At 40.8% G+C, this 14,326-nt stretch overlaps 2 protein-coding genes across 2 annotated transcripts in view; both read left to right on the forward strand.

Annotated features, from left to right (window-relative positions):
- LOC145441915 (nephrocystin-1-like) overlaps positions 1–14,326 on the forward strand; it is a 108,094-nt gene that overhangs the window by 32,207 nt on the left and 61,561 nt on the right. The window lies entirely within an intron of this gene.
- Positions 98–7,701, forward strand: LOC145441899 (epoxide hydrolase 1-like). Its single transcript, XM_080319845.1, has 9 exons — positions 98–380; positions 1,343–1,547; positions 2,235–2,406; positions 2,689–2,818; positions 3,749–3,954; positions 5,384–5,465; positions 5,942–6,085; positions 6,761–6,953; positions 7,377–7,701. The coding sequence occupies exons 1-9, from the start codon at positions 166–168 to the stop codon at positions 7,458–7,460; spliced, it is 1,431 nt and encodes a 476-aa protein (XP_080175971.1). The 5' UTR covers positions 98–165; the 3' UTR covers positions 7,461–7,701.

Here is a 14,326-nt window from a genome sequence, read left to right on the forward strand (position 1 = left end):
GCGCCACCGACAGGTGCCGAGTCGAAACCTCGAGAGTGCTGCCCGCAGTGATGACCGTAGGCTACGATTAACGTTGCGTTTGAAATGTGAATGTGCAATGTACATCTGCTCATTAATGCACATTATTTTCAATTTGGCGTACTCAGTGGCTGTTACAACCAAACTATGATTATCTATGTAGTTTTGGCATTAGTGGGACTATTAGTTTACTTGAAGCAGAAAAAGAACTCCCGTGATGATTTTTCGTCGCTAGCATCATATTATGGAGATCATTGCTGGACAGCAGAAGACGAAGTCTTCGATTCCGAAGTACATCCGTTCAAAATCGAGATTGAATCTGCCCAGCTTGATGATTTTCGCACAAGGATTGAGAATACTAGGTAAGATGCTTGTTTTTTGTAATTGTAGGCCCATAGCAATATCAGCCCCTATGGAATCTCGGCTCATTTTTTGAAAGAAATCCTGCGCGATGAGAGCTTTTCTGCATAGAATAATTAAGTAATTGAACAGAAAGTTCTGCGGGATGTTGCCACAAATTCCACTCTGGAATATCAGTAGCCTATGTTTCGCTCATTGTTCCGACATCAAAAAAGCCCATAGAAAAACCCGCTGAAGTATATAGGGAATCGAACGAAAAGGGAAATGAAAGCGCACGAAGAAAGACAGCCATAATATAGTGAGATCGAAAAGTGTTCTTACATCGGGCTTTAGGCTGAGGTAGATATTAGATTCAGACACCGTGATTTTCAGTCAGTCTTCTATTGAAATTTTTATCGCTTGTAAACACCACAAGATTGCGATATAATGAAAAGATAGGAGAGTTTTGAAATGTTATTTCAACATCCTTCTATATCTATTAATCACATTGTGTCCTGTTTATCGTTTTGAACGTTGTGGGTATTTGTGTGTGCCTACAATTATTATGTTGGCTACATGTGCACTGGTGTCAGTTCAAAAATAAAAAATTCTTATGTTGGCTAAATAAACGCCGCATACCAAATTTGACTCAATTCCAACATGTAGAAGTGAAGCAATTGAAGAAAGAAAATTTTAAATTTATCATAAAACAATTTGAAAATATTCAGATTTAACTGGCAACACCATGGATTTGTTAAATTGTCCAGAAAATTATGCATAAGCAGTAAAATTCGAAGAAAAAAAGTTAATGCACACCTATAACCAAGACCAAGGTCTCTATAGCATATTTTAAAATCTGTATGATCATATCTTTCTGGCTATTCAATACAAAGACTTATAAATTGCAAACATTAGCATTATGGTACAGTTTTCTGACGTCAATAAATATTGACTCGGTAAGTGTTTTCTAATATAAATTCTACAGATTTTCGATGCCATCACTCAAAGACACGGGTTTCACATATGGCGTGAACTCTGAATTTATGCAAGACGTTGTCAAATATTGGAGAGATTCATTTGACTGGAGGAAGCAGGAGGAAGAACTCAATAGATTTCCGAATTTCAAGACAAAGATTGAAGGATTAGACATCCACTTTGTACATGTCAAGCCAGTGTCCTCGAAGAATCAAGTATGTGACCTTGTGTAGATTTGGTCTCTGTTTCAAGGACAGTTTTTCTCCGTTACGTTTCATTTCAATTTTCACTATTAATCAATATCAGCATGGTGTAGTTTTTAATTAAATTGTTACATTGAAAGAGCTGTTTCTTTATTTTAGAGTTGCTCACTTATATTTACTTCGTTTTGTGTTTGTTGTGTTCTCCGGGTGACTCCAGCCGTGAACATTTCGATCATGTCTTGTCTCCTTGTCAATACGATCTAATGTCAGTTTTGCAATTACAAAATCACTTCTATTTATATCTTGTGTGATTATTAAGAGTGCCTTCTCTATTTTGTAGTAGATAAAAAAACGAATCCCTCAGGCTCTGTCTCTTTCTCTTCAGTAGCCATGTATCACGTTGCATATTGTGTGTGTGCTGCTGGTTTTAGGATTAGAATGAATGATAGCACATAAGTTCTCCATGTGATAGTTCCCCTAGTTTTAGTGAAGAAATTCTCATATTTTGATTTTTCCGAGTTTAATATAAGGAGTTGTCGTTATTAATAACTGTATTCAATCAAGCATGCCTCTCTCCCAGAATATTATGATTACAGTGTTTGGTACTCATGGCTTACACTGTGTTTCGTGGCCCAGTTAGCTCTGGTAGCCTCTGACATAATGTGGTAGCAACGCAACTGAGCACCGATTCCGTTTCAGGCCAAGCCTCTAATGATGGTACACGGTTGGCCCGGATCGTTCTACGAGTTCTATAAAATTATTCCTATGCTGACGAATCCGACGTTGCACGGAGGCAACGAGACAGATGCCTTCGAAGTCATCGTGCCATCCATTCCTGGTTTTGGATTTTCACAATCTGCCGAGGTCAAAGGTTTGTGCACAAGCTATTTCTTTTAGGAGATTCGTATTTGTGATGAAAGGCAAATCGGATTCAGCCATAGGCTACATTTGTTGTGGGTCAGGCACCTTGAGTAACTGCAAAATTTCTTTATTCAGCGTAACTGTGAATTAGGTATTGCAAAGTTGAAGTAGGCGAGTAGCATTTGATGTGCTTGTTGGACATACTGAACCTACTCCTTACACTTATTCGCGCTGTGAAATATTGATTAAATACGCAGTATCTAGAAATCTATCTATATATTTATGTGCTCAGGTCTTGGCAGCTTGCACTGTGCTCGCATTTTTCACAAACTCATGCTGCGTTTGGGGCACAAGGAGTATTACTTGCAGGGTGGAGATTTTGGATCGTATATCACGACTCACCTCTCAAGGTTGTATCCAAAGTAAGTTATGTTTCTAGCATTTGCTTCTCATTTACCCTCGCTGAGTATGGTTATCGTAACACTACATGAAAATTAAACGAAGATGTTTATCTTGGATGCAGGTTTTTCTATGATTTGTTAGGAGACGTTTTGAAGTACACAGAGAACTCACAAACTTTGAGTTCGCAGCTTTTCTGTTTGCAACTCGAACGTGGACAAGTTACATCGATTTTAGGAAACTTCCTGTCACGATTTTCAAGCGAGAATCAATATCAAAAAGTATTGCATTTGATTAAAAAGATACCAATTGATTCTATGATGTACATCACTAGTTTTCGCATGTATTCATTACGCCATACTGAAAAATACAGCATCACCCATCCTAGTATTTATGTCTGTAGTATATAGACTGCCTGCTTTGGTGCATTCGATAAAACTGGATGTTTTGAATCTGTATAATATTCAATATCAAAATCGATATCACACTACTGTCAGTGTTACTTATGCACGCAACTTTTTATGAACTCATATTGACTTGTAGGCCTACTGGTGAGTAACAACGCTAGTGTCTACATTCTCGGAAATATCAATATGGGATAAGACGTCAAAATATCGTCCAGTTTTATGAAGCTAGCTTGTGCTACCAAGGAATTACTTAACGAGAATAAGGTAAAGCGATTCAATACTAATAAATCAGCTTGATAGACGAGGTGGAAAGAGGATTTTCTTATTCGTCGATTGTCGTTTTGTGTGACTTTAGAGTGTAATCACTTTCTCTTGTGAATTATTTCTGGTGGTGTTATTGCAGAAAAATATCCATTCCGCCGTCATATTAGTTTTTTGCCACTACTGTACCCTAGTATTGGTTCATTTCCGATGCATGCTACAAATGAGGCTCTGTGCCTGTTGTTGCTATCTTTGATTGTCAGTGAACTCCCGTTTCAATTTCAGCGCGGTTAAAGGTTTGCATCTCAACTTCAACACAACTTCATTCCCGCCGTTACTTATATTGAAGATCCTGGTTGGGTCCTTTGCACCGTCTCTGTTTTTCGACAAGGAAACTGCCAATAAGCTCTACCCTCTTAAGAGTATGGTTCTCGAGCAATTACTGGAGACGGGGTATTCGCATATCCAAGCCACGAAGCCTGATACCATTGGTATGTTTGATGCCTACACGCCGCACAGAGGTGGTCAGTTACGAAGTAGCCTACTTATGGTTTTTTGGAGTAGGCCTACCGAGGCGTACTCATGTAGGTTTTGCCTACTTACAGAACTAACTACTTGAACTTACTACCTGAACTACTGTTTAATGGGTTTTGTGGCAACTTTACATCACGTTTGTGATGACTATTTGGGAAGATATCTCGCATTTATTTCCATCCAGCGAACATATCTCGTATTTACATCGCCCAGGCCAGTGGTTCCCAACCTTTTTCGTCTCGTGACCCCCTTAGCCGATATTTGAGCTAAAATTCCCCCCCATATGTGAAAAAGTTGCCTGTGACAAAAAAGGAGCTTTTTAACGCCTAACCACTTGCTGACTGTGCAATTAATGGCCAAATATATTCTGATATGTCCGATTCATGTCGAATGCGGACCGTACTACACTTTGGTAAAGTACAGTTAAATTTGACCTGTTTTTTTTTACCGATCGGGTAGCCGCTGACGAAATATAAATCACTAAGTCCGGTTGCTATGGCCTATTGTTGCATCGATGAATTTGGTTTGTTTTTCACGTTAGCTCATATGTTGGCTAAAAAAGTTAAACAATTTCACCAGCGGCCTGCTGAATTCGGCTTGACTTTTCCTGCTTAGTGGCAATTTGGTCGAGAGGCCGTCGCGAGCCCAACGAGATCGTCTCGCGAGCCTCACTTTATCAGGGGGTTTAATATCTACGGAAGACATTTTAACATACACCTAGCTTGAAATCCGCCAAAGAAACGTACAATTGCAAAGAAATAATTTCTACTTAACAGTTCTATACCATAAAAATCTATAAACCTTGTGAACCCAGTGTATCTTCCGATACAGCGCCAAAGCCAGATTCCCCCCTAAAAATTTCAAAATTCCCCCCAAGGGGGAATTTCTCCCCGGTTGGGAACCACTGGAGGCCCAGGTGGGTGACTGATATCGAAGACTACTCCCAAGTCGTTTTGACACCTTCCTATCTACTCATTGTATCGCAGTCTTGTCATGTTTTGAATTGATAAAATTCTAAATAAACTGATACCTATGCCGTTGGCACCCATTTGCAGTGTCATTATTCATTTTGCGTTAGTCCTGAAGATGCATATTGTAATTTTAAATGAAGCCAACTCCGATTAACTGCCAAAACTATGCGACCGCTTGACCAAATTAACCTTTTGAAATTACTTGTAGTTTCAAAACCTTTGATTTTCTACTTCAGCTTATAGTAGTTTCTACATGCTTTGGAAATAGCTACTTCAATTTGTGTTTGAGTAGTAATTTGCGGCACTACTTCTACTTGAGTAGCAAGCTAGCAACAGTGATTACTTTAAGCACCTCATGCCTACTTTCGTAGTAATATCAGCATTTGTTAATTTACATTGCGTTATGTTTATCCAGGATATTCGTTGTCAGACTCGCCTGTAGGCCTTGCCGCATACATTTTGGAGAAGTTTTCGACTGCCACCGATCCAAACGGAAGGTAAGATCAGTGTTTTGCTTCCACAATGTAACTTAACTAATTGTTGTTAGCCTGTAATTACCTTTGTAGTAACACGACGACTGCCGAAAGCGACTGACACATATTCGACCTAATAAGTCACAAGCATTGAGTACCATTACCTCAGATAATTTCCAAAAACTGTCACTTGTCCCAATTAACGCAGTCACGCCGTCACTTGTTTGGCCAGACTGCATCATCTCAACTCTCATTCCTTCCATAAACATATAGATGCGTGGACTTGGGATATAGTAGTTTGAGTTATATTTGAGTACCAACGATGCGTGCTTTGATCACCTCTGAATGTACGGTAGGCCTACTTTTTAATCATCACAGGTACATAGATTGGCAAGCTACATCATCGCCAGATATTAAGTTGCGAACAAAGGGAATCGTAGCTTATTCAGGGCATGTCTCTTGAATATTATTGCTTCAAATTCGATGTGTTTTTTCGACAGGGAAAAGAATGACGGGGATATTTTGAAATACTGGAACTACGACGAACTCCTGACTAATATTATGATTTACTGGTGGAACGGCAATATCACCTCAACGATGAGGCTTTACAAAGAAAGCCTTGCAGACCACGCTCCGACATCAAAGTATGTCAATCTTATCATTAATGTTGCGATTTATATCGGATGCTTATATGGCAAAAAAAAATATGGGCATCAATCTGTGATGATAACTATCCGTTGGCTTGGTATTGTGGTATGAGAACAGCAGATTTTGAACTGTGCGAAGCTGGCTTCCAGGGCATCTATCAAACTGCAGCACTACTTTTTACTGCATGTGTCATCAAGCTGTTGGAGTTTGAATAGAACTTGAACTTTTGACATTTGGACAAGCATTACTCTACTACTACAGTTCGATAGCATGTGAATTATCACTGTACTGTACGTACGTGTACTGTACAGTACAGCATATTCTTTATATTTGTGTTTTAACTGATTTGGGCTAAATTTGCGTCGATATATTCAGATCCGAGGCTATATTTCCATCCAGGTTTTCAGATATATCACACCACCATTTTCTGTATGTACGGTTGAACACATCACTTTGTTCATGTATTCACAACAAAACCAAAGATCATCATCAATGTTGAATGGTAATAATTCAGCACAGGCAATATGATGCAACTGTGTGAAATGGTTCTTGCAAATATATTATGGTTGGAGCTGATCGTAAACCCTCATCCCCCCCGTATGTTTGGTGCATACTGGCGTCATCATCCCAACTGAGTGGTTATGATTTTAAGTTCTCCATTTACTTGCCAGCATCAAAGTTCGTGTGCCTGTCGGATACGCATCCATGCCCAATGAGCTCGGCCCCTGTATACGCGGCCAACTGGAGGCCACCTACAAACGCCTGTTGTCATTCACCCGCATATCCGAAGGCGGCCATTTTGCGGCGTTCCAAGTCCCGCACCTTCTCGTAGAAGACATACGAAATTTTGTTCGACTGGCAGAGGTTAGTATCGCTATGAAAATGGTCTCTCCCACTGCCGGTCCATGTCCACTTCCCTTCTGGTCCGCCAAATATATTTCAATTTTGTTGTATAATGTGTTGTAACAAGAGTAGCATACAAACAAAGAACACTTTTTAAACGAAATCGAATGAACTTCGAAAGTTCAATTTATTACCACTTCACGGTATAATAGAATCTAGCAAACAGCGTAGTCGCCCAACAGTCAATATCAAGTCGGTAGCAGGATTTTGTAAGTTCCTCATCAATCATACTGTCGTGAAGTCCTAACAAGTGATAACTCGAATACTTGGGTACTCGATTACAGCCAGCCCTGCAATTTTGTTTTACGAGACTCGCTTGTTGATTGTGAAGTTGCGTTATTTAGTTAGCTGCCGTTGCGATGCCGATCCTTGACTACGTTTCAGAACGAGAAGGCCCGGCAATCGTTTCGCGAGGCTGAATGCCGGCAACAGTTCAAGCAAACTCACCTGGACCGCGTGAGTCAATGAAAATGGATCCTAGCACATGGCGGTCTTGTCGTAACTGATTGAGCGAGTCTACGTTGCATAGCAATTTTGCTCTTGTGTAGTTTTCTACTCTCTGTTGTTACATTTTGTATGTGCTCCGTCTGTTGTGTATTGTTGCGTGTATTGTTGCATTACAAGTTTTGATCTATGTCCTATGACGTGTTTTGGATAGTTTTTTTTTTGTGATTCAGGAATCTGTATATGACGTTGCGACTGTGCGCCAGAGTTTGTGTTGATTAGTATTATGGTGTCCATTGTCGAGATTGAACTGCCGAGTATCCAGCAGAGTGAGGTTTCGATTCGTACGAGCCCGCGTTCGCTACGTAGTGTGGTATGACTGGAGGTAGTCGAATATGCTAGGCTACAACGTAATCCAGGAGCCGTAGTGGATTTCCTGTGAATAAAGTGCTTAAGGACGGGGAGAAGAACGCAAGGTTCACGGTCGCGTTTCATCATCAGTTTGCAGATAATTTCATCCTTACATAACACCACAAGATCGTGACACAATGCAAAAGTGTCGAGGTTAGGGTTGGGACTTAGGGATCAAATTTGAAATCCCGGGATCGGGATTTCTCCGGATTTGCGCTTCTCAATCTCGGGATTAGCAAAGTATAGTAAAATACACGTAGCCTACAAGCTACACACACAACATTTATTCCTTGTAGTATTGACGCAGAAACATGCTCCCGTGAATACGAATGAAACCCAGCGATCGAAAGCCACCCGGATAATGAGCGTTTAAATTCATGTACCGCCTGTTTCGCGTAGAAGTTGATTCGTCAAACGTGATCGAAAAACGTCCAATGTTGCGTTTCATTGCCATAAGCTCTTTTTCCACACACTTACGGATTTATTTGCTGTGCTCGATCACCAAGTCACAAACCCGTTTGCGACATCTTGACAAGTCATAGCCCCTTGAAGGCCCGACGAATTCACTCACTTTGGGTAATTGAATAAATGTTTACCCGTCCACAGCAGTTAACTCAGGAGTGTCAAACTCAACTGACGTCGCGGGCCGGATTCAACACTTCAGATCCTTTGCTGTTATTTTTCATTTGAACAGTTAATTAACCAGCGTATACACAATAATATATTACATTATATGACGGATTATAGGGCTCTTTTTTCGCATATAGAATTGGCAATAATACGATGACCCGTCCGACTGAATACGGCAGTTATAAGCCGATGAAACAGTGGCTCTAACGATGATATAAGTTGGCATACGTCTATGCTCCCTTCGTTTTACTGATATATTGGCATCAACCCTGCGTATGCGCTGTGAGGAATGCAAAAGATGTAACTGTCAACGTGGACGTTGGAATCTGCTTCATATTATTATGTCGCGATGCGGATTTATCTCGGGGCTGGAGACCTCTATTATATTTTCCATGCAACCTGCATACCAGGGTTCTTGGCGTTTTCGCTTCTGTGAATAGCTATAGTTTTTGGTCAGTGAAATGAATTCGCACTTTCTTGCCTTCTCGGAATTAAGTGTCAATGTCAGCGACCCGCTCCTTATGGTGACTAGAAACCGCAACACCACAGTCGGGTGGTTACAATGTGGCCCGTGGACATACTCGACATGTGATATCTTGAAGGACTATTTAATGGAAGTATTTCTAACTAAAAATCTCAACATTTGTTAGAAATGTGCTGGATAATACACACATTTTCAACTACTTCGCGGGCCAGATGAAATCATCTGGCGGGCCGGATGCGGCCCGCGGGCCGTATGTTTGACATCCATGAGTTAACTGGTTAAGAAGTTCATCGAGGCGAGGCTTATGCGATTTATTTTATAGGAATCGATCTGCTTCATTTTCATTTTTGGCTGATCTTTCTTTGACGTGTCCGATTGAATCATGCATGGTTTAATCACTATCGTTTTTACGGACCGTAAATGCGTTATCAGTCCCTTTGTGCTAGACACTGAAGCTTTCAAAACGTCTTGACACAAGTTGCATTTGGCTTTTTATGTAGATTTATAAAACAAACAGTGTCGCCAAACATGTAATTTTTTCTTCGCATTGACATCTTCGAAATTCGCTATTATTCGACCTGTATTTCACCTCCACAGCACCATCCTTGTGACTTTCCGATACTCAGTTACACTGCTACGATTCGTAGACTACGAAGTGATTGTGTAGTTCATTGTTATGCCATAGTTGGCTTTAATATCAAATAATTGTGAATTGCTTTGGACGATCAGCCGAGTTTGTGACATTGCTTTATTACCAAAATAAGAGATATGGCGCTAAGTAAGCCTTGGAAAATGCTGTTTACAAATCCCGGGATTTCATTGGGATTAATCCCGGGATCGGGATTGCTTCAAATCCCGGGATCGGGATTTCCAGGGGTCCCAACGCTAGTCGAGGTGACTTGGAGTTGGAGTAGTCTTCTAAGTCAGGCACCCACCTGGGCTTATAGAGACGATATCAATAAGAGGTATGCCCATGAATGAAAAACGGAAGATGGCATAAAATGGCAGGCGGTGAAATGAAGTAGCGTGTGTCGGAAGACAAAATTGTTGTTGTTGTGGCGATCGTTGACTACTATGGTCAGTTGGTCATTTCCACCAGGCCAGTTTGTTCATTCTTATTCAGTAGCTGTCAGCTTGTAGCACGGCCCACTGCTAGGCTTTTATAAGACGCCGCTTACGCGGATGAGATGACGAGGAGGGGCCTAGATAAACCTCCAACACTTGGGTATGGATTCTGGAGTCGACCTCGGCTTCCTTAAAATGGACAAGCAGTGGAAAATAAGAGTTGCAGCCCAGTGCACCGCTGACGCGTGAGATACCGGTTCGAGTCTCGGTCGGAAGTAGCACGTTTTGATGTATCGGAGGTGTCCTTACAAAAACACCAGGAGAAAAAAAAACGGTGATGGACGAATACAAGAAAGCTAATGAATAGAGCTAAGAAAGCGTAAATTATAACAAAGCGGAAAGATCAAGACCGAACACTGTTACATCGGGCATTAGGCCGATGTGGATGTGGATGCTAATGATTGATACACCGTACTTGGTCGTTTCGTCATCCACCTATCTGCTCATTATATCGCATTGTGTGTCTTGAGATGAGGAAAATGGTATAACCGACGATTATGATTTACATATGTCATTAGGCGAAATCGCCATGTCGAATCGCGATCCGGAAATGTGAAGTGAAGGCTATAGCAATTATTTAGCGGTGGGTGAAGGTGTATAATAGTCGACATACTAGGATTCTCGTGTGGTCCACGTGATACCGTTTACAATTTCGACCCGTCTCTTTTCAGTTATGTTGATCATGTGTGAAAATTTGGAGGGGAAACGAAATATTACAGCATATCCGTTGACTAGCCGTCGCGGGTCTATTGTGACATAATGAAATGTATGACGTCACAATATATAGGAAATTTGGGGATGGGGTGAAGGCACCCTCCGTCAACTGTGGCTGCGCCTATAATGATTTTCTATTGGAAGCAGAGGTGGTCAAAGTAGTCAAGAAAGCTCCTCAAGTAGAAGTAGAAGTAGCGACGAAAAAATCTAATCAAGTACGAGTATAAGTACTTCTTCAACAAGCCACCTAAAACTACTTGAAGTAAAAGTGGAATTGACTGATTTTAAATCTACTCAAGTATAAGTAAGTAGTTTTGAAAACAGTATTAATTCGTTCGCATGGACTGTCAAAAGCTGCAAATTGAGCTGTGCGAAAGGTGCAGAGAGCTTGATTCGTATTGATGCATCCCAGGAGGTATCAATTTTCGACAGGATAAGCATTCTTTCGCATCATGGGATGTAAATTATAATATTGATATGAAAATGCGATACTAACCCTTTGTTTACTAGAAGACCCCGTTTTAGAGAATATCATGGCATGGCGCCCTACCCCATATTATAAGGCCCTAAGTTTAGGCGAAGAGCTATACGTTTAAGTTGTATCGGATGGTTCCATCACTTTGCGCGATTAGTATACGTTAATAACAAATTATGTGGATGGATCGTAAAAGTTATATTTAGTGCAGCTTTATTTTCGGAAAATAGAGGCATTACTACACTTTCTTTTATGCTTCAACATGTATGTTCTGCAGACGAAAGAACTGAAAGTAATTAGAAATCAAAGTGTGATACTCGCAATTGAAAGTGAAATACAAATCCACTTCTAAGAAGCGGATAATATTGTATCGAATCGAATCGAATATGTATCGATCTTTTGCCCATAAAGCTTCAAAGGTGATCTGCTAAAACAGGGGTAACGTTCCAAAAGGCTGGATTTTTCAGATTAGCAAGACACGTAATGGGCTGCTAGATTACGATACGATAGGTAATTGCTGGATCCTAAAACGGTAGTTCCAAACGTTATGGTGGGCCATATTTACTGTGATGAAATATTTGATATGGGCGACAATGCGGTGTGAGTGGAACGAAGCAATCCGGTACTGGAGCCTACGATAACAATAATTATAACGACAAGTTATCGTAGGCCCCGCCGGTACCTAAAATATATTCACTGATACATTCGTGAAAATATATTCGTCATTCCTTAACTGCTGTGCGCGAAGCGCAACGAAATTTATGGGCTTTACTTGACTTATATGAATATTAAATATTGGTACTCCGTGAAAACAGCCCCAAAATTCCTCAGGCTATCTCTCGTATTGGGGGAATAAACTACTTCTACTCGACAAACTGAAAATAGCGAAAAGTAAGTAAGCAGAGCACAAAATATTACGTAGTAGAAGTAGCAGTAGAGAAAATCAGATCTACTTGAGTAACCAGAAGTAGAGGAAAACTACTTGAGTACTTCCAAAAAGTAGAAGTACTTCGTTACTGACCAGCTCTGATTGGAAGACGCATGTGTGTGTCGTGTAGGCCTACTTATACGCATACGATTCCGAAAGTTGTTGAAGTTTTTAGCAGTGTTGGGATGACTCGAGTCATGACTTGTCTCGAGTCAGACTCGAGTAACTTTTTTCGGATGACTTGACTTGACTCGAGTCACTTTGCAAAAATGACTTGACTTGACTTGACTCGGCGCTTCAGAAATGTGGATTGACTCGTGACTCGGAGCAAAATTTACGAGTCAATTTCAAGTCAATACGTAAAGCGTGTCGATTAAATCACCCGATCTTATGTATGTCCGGGTTGTTCGCGATACGCTGGTGTCACTTGTGAGAGCGACCTTCACTGATTGTACGTTTCACTGATCTTCCATTGTTACGTATATCACAAATATATTGACCGCAAACGAAACGATCACAGCTTACAATGTCGTAGAAGTAGTAGATTATTTTAATAGCAACGTATCTTTGTTTCTTAGATGGCTCAGAGCTTACGTTGTGCAGTGCTCACCTTTACCAACACTCTTGTATGATTTAAATCCAACGAATATAGTTTATGCGTTTCTTTCTATTCTCGCGGATGTGTAGATGGTTAGTGTATTGTACCATATCAATTTGTTCAACTTCTCGAGGCTTCGTATTCGATCCTCAATATTGACTGATAATAACAGACTGTAGCATGTAGCTATGCAGTTACTCGCGTATTTTATTAGCTCTACGTGTGCGTGAGCTATATACAACACCTTTTTGCACGTATATTAAACTTTATACTCGTTATTTGATTCAGGATAAATCTGTCATTCACCCAGTTAGCCAGATGTAATGACTTTGCATCATCACTCATACTTCGAAAATTCAATTTGACTTGAATCGCGACTTGACATGACTTGACTCGACTTGACTCGAGTCACCTCCAAAAACGAGGGACTTGACTTGACTCGAGTCACCTTTGAAAATCGATTGACTTTGACTTGACTCGAGTCAAAATGTGCAATGACTCGAGATGACTCGTGACTCGAAGTTAGTGACTTGATCCCAACACTGGTTTTCAGGGCAGATGATGAAATTGAACTGATAAATGAACTTCCTCGTATCATTGATGTTTAGCTAGGGTTAACATACGACGTCCTACTTTAGGAGGATTTGTCTTCCTTTTTCAGGTGTTTGAAATTGTCCTCAGATGACGCCTAAATGTTCTCCTTTTCTGGAATTCCCTATTTGAGCTAAGATAGTGGATAGATTCGAGTGAAAAGGGGCATAAACGACGCTAAATAGGAAATTCGTCGGCCGAATGAAGGTGGCGACCTTTTTTATTTTGGTCAACCGACCACGAAGTGGGAGAAATTTGCCATTTTTTCCGAATTTTACTCCACAATTCTAAGTTTGAAAAAGTGTCATCCTTTCCCGGTTCCAAAATATGGTATTCCTAGTTTAGCACACCATTTGCTTTCAGAATTAGCCCTAGAACAGTAAAAAAAACTCATATCATACTACATTGCCTATATCTCTGTGTTATTGCTGGGCATTTTAGCCGGAGAATATCTGTACCCAAAAGACTAGCAATTCGTGACACCAGCTCCCCACTGCTCGCTGTCACAAATTAGGACATTCCCCTGCCAACGACGCAGGGACAGAGATACTCCCAGCCCAGCTAGATAATAAGTTCTGTAGTAGCTAAGCTAAGAGCAATCGGATTCGCGTTAACCACTACCAAACTCTGAGCCGCCATCGTTATCTTGCTATCATTTGCCCTTACCAACCGAACAGTCTTGCACTCTATCCAGGGCCGTATCAGCACTTCGTCAGCCCCCCCCCAAAACGTTGGCCTTGGGCCCCCCATAGGGTGATAAACATAACTTCTGGGGGGCTTCGCCCCCCAGACCCCCCTTCGGCTATCCGCTTTTTGACGCTATTTGACATGAGCATTGAGTGTCCGTTTTATGGGTCAGCTTTTCACGCCTAGACGCGCGAAGCGCGAAAAAATTCAGTAAATCATGATTGAATCGGCCAATATGATCGGGAAT

This window comes from Botryllus schlosseri, chromosome 6 (genome assembly GCF_051294905.1).
Source record: "Botryllus schlosseri isolate E-star chromosome 6, Bs_hap1, whole genome shotgun sequence".
In the NCBI taxonomy this organism is placed as follows: domain Eukaryota; kingdom Metazoa; phylum Chordata; class Ascidiacea; order Stolidobranchia; family Styelidae; genus Botryllus; species Botryllus schlosseri.

Excerpts from the sequence above, each read along its gene's own strand:
- LOC145441899 (XM_080319845.1), top strand. The coding sequence starts at position 166 with ATGATTATCTATGTAGTTTTGGCATTAGTGGGACTATTAGTTTACTTG. Across the intron at positions 2,407-2,688 it reads ACAATCTGCCGAGGTCAAAG|GTCTTGGCAGCTTGCACTGT; the intron begins GTTTGTGCACAA and ends TTATGTGCTCAG. Across the intron at positions 5,466-5,941 it reads GCCACCGATCCAAACGGAAG|GGAAAAGAATGACGGGGATA; the intron begins GTAAGATCAGTG and ends TTTTTTCGACAG.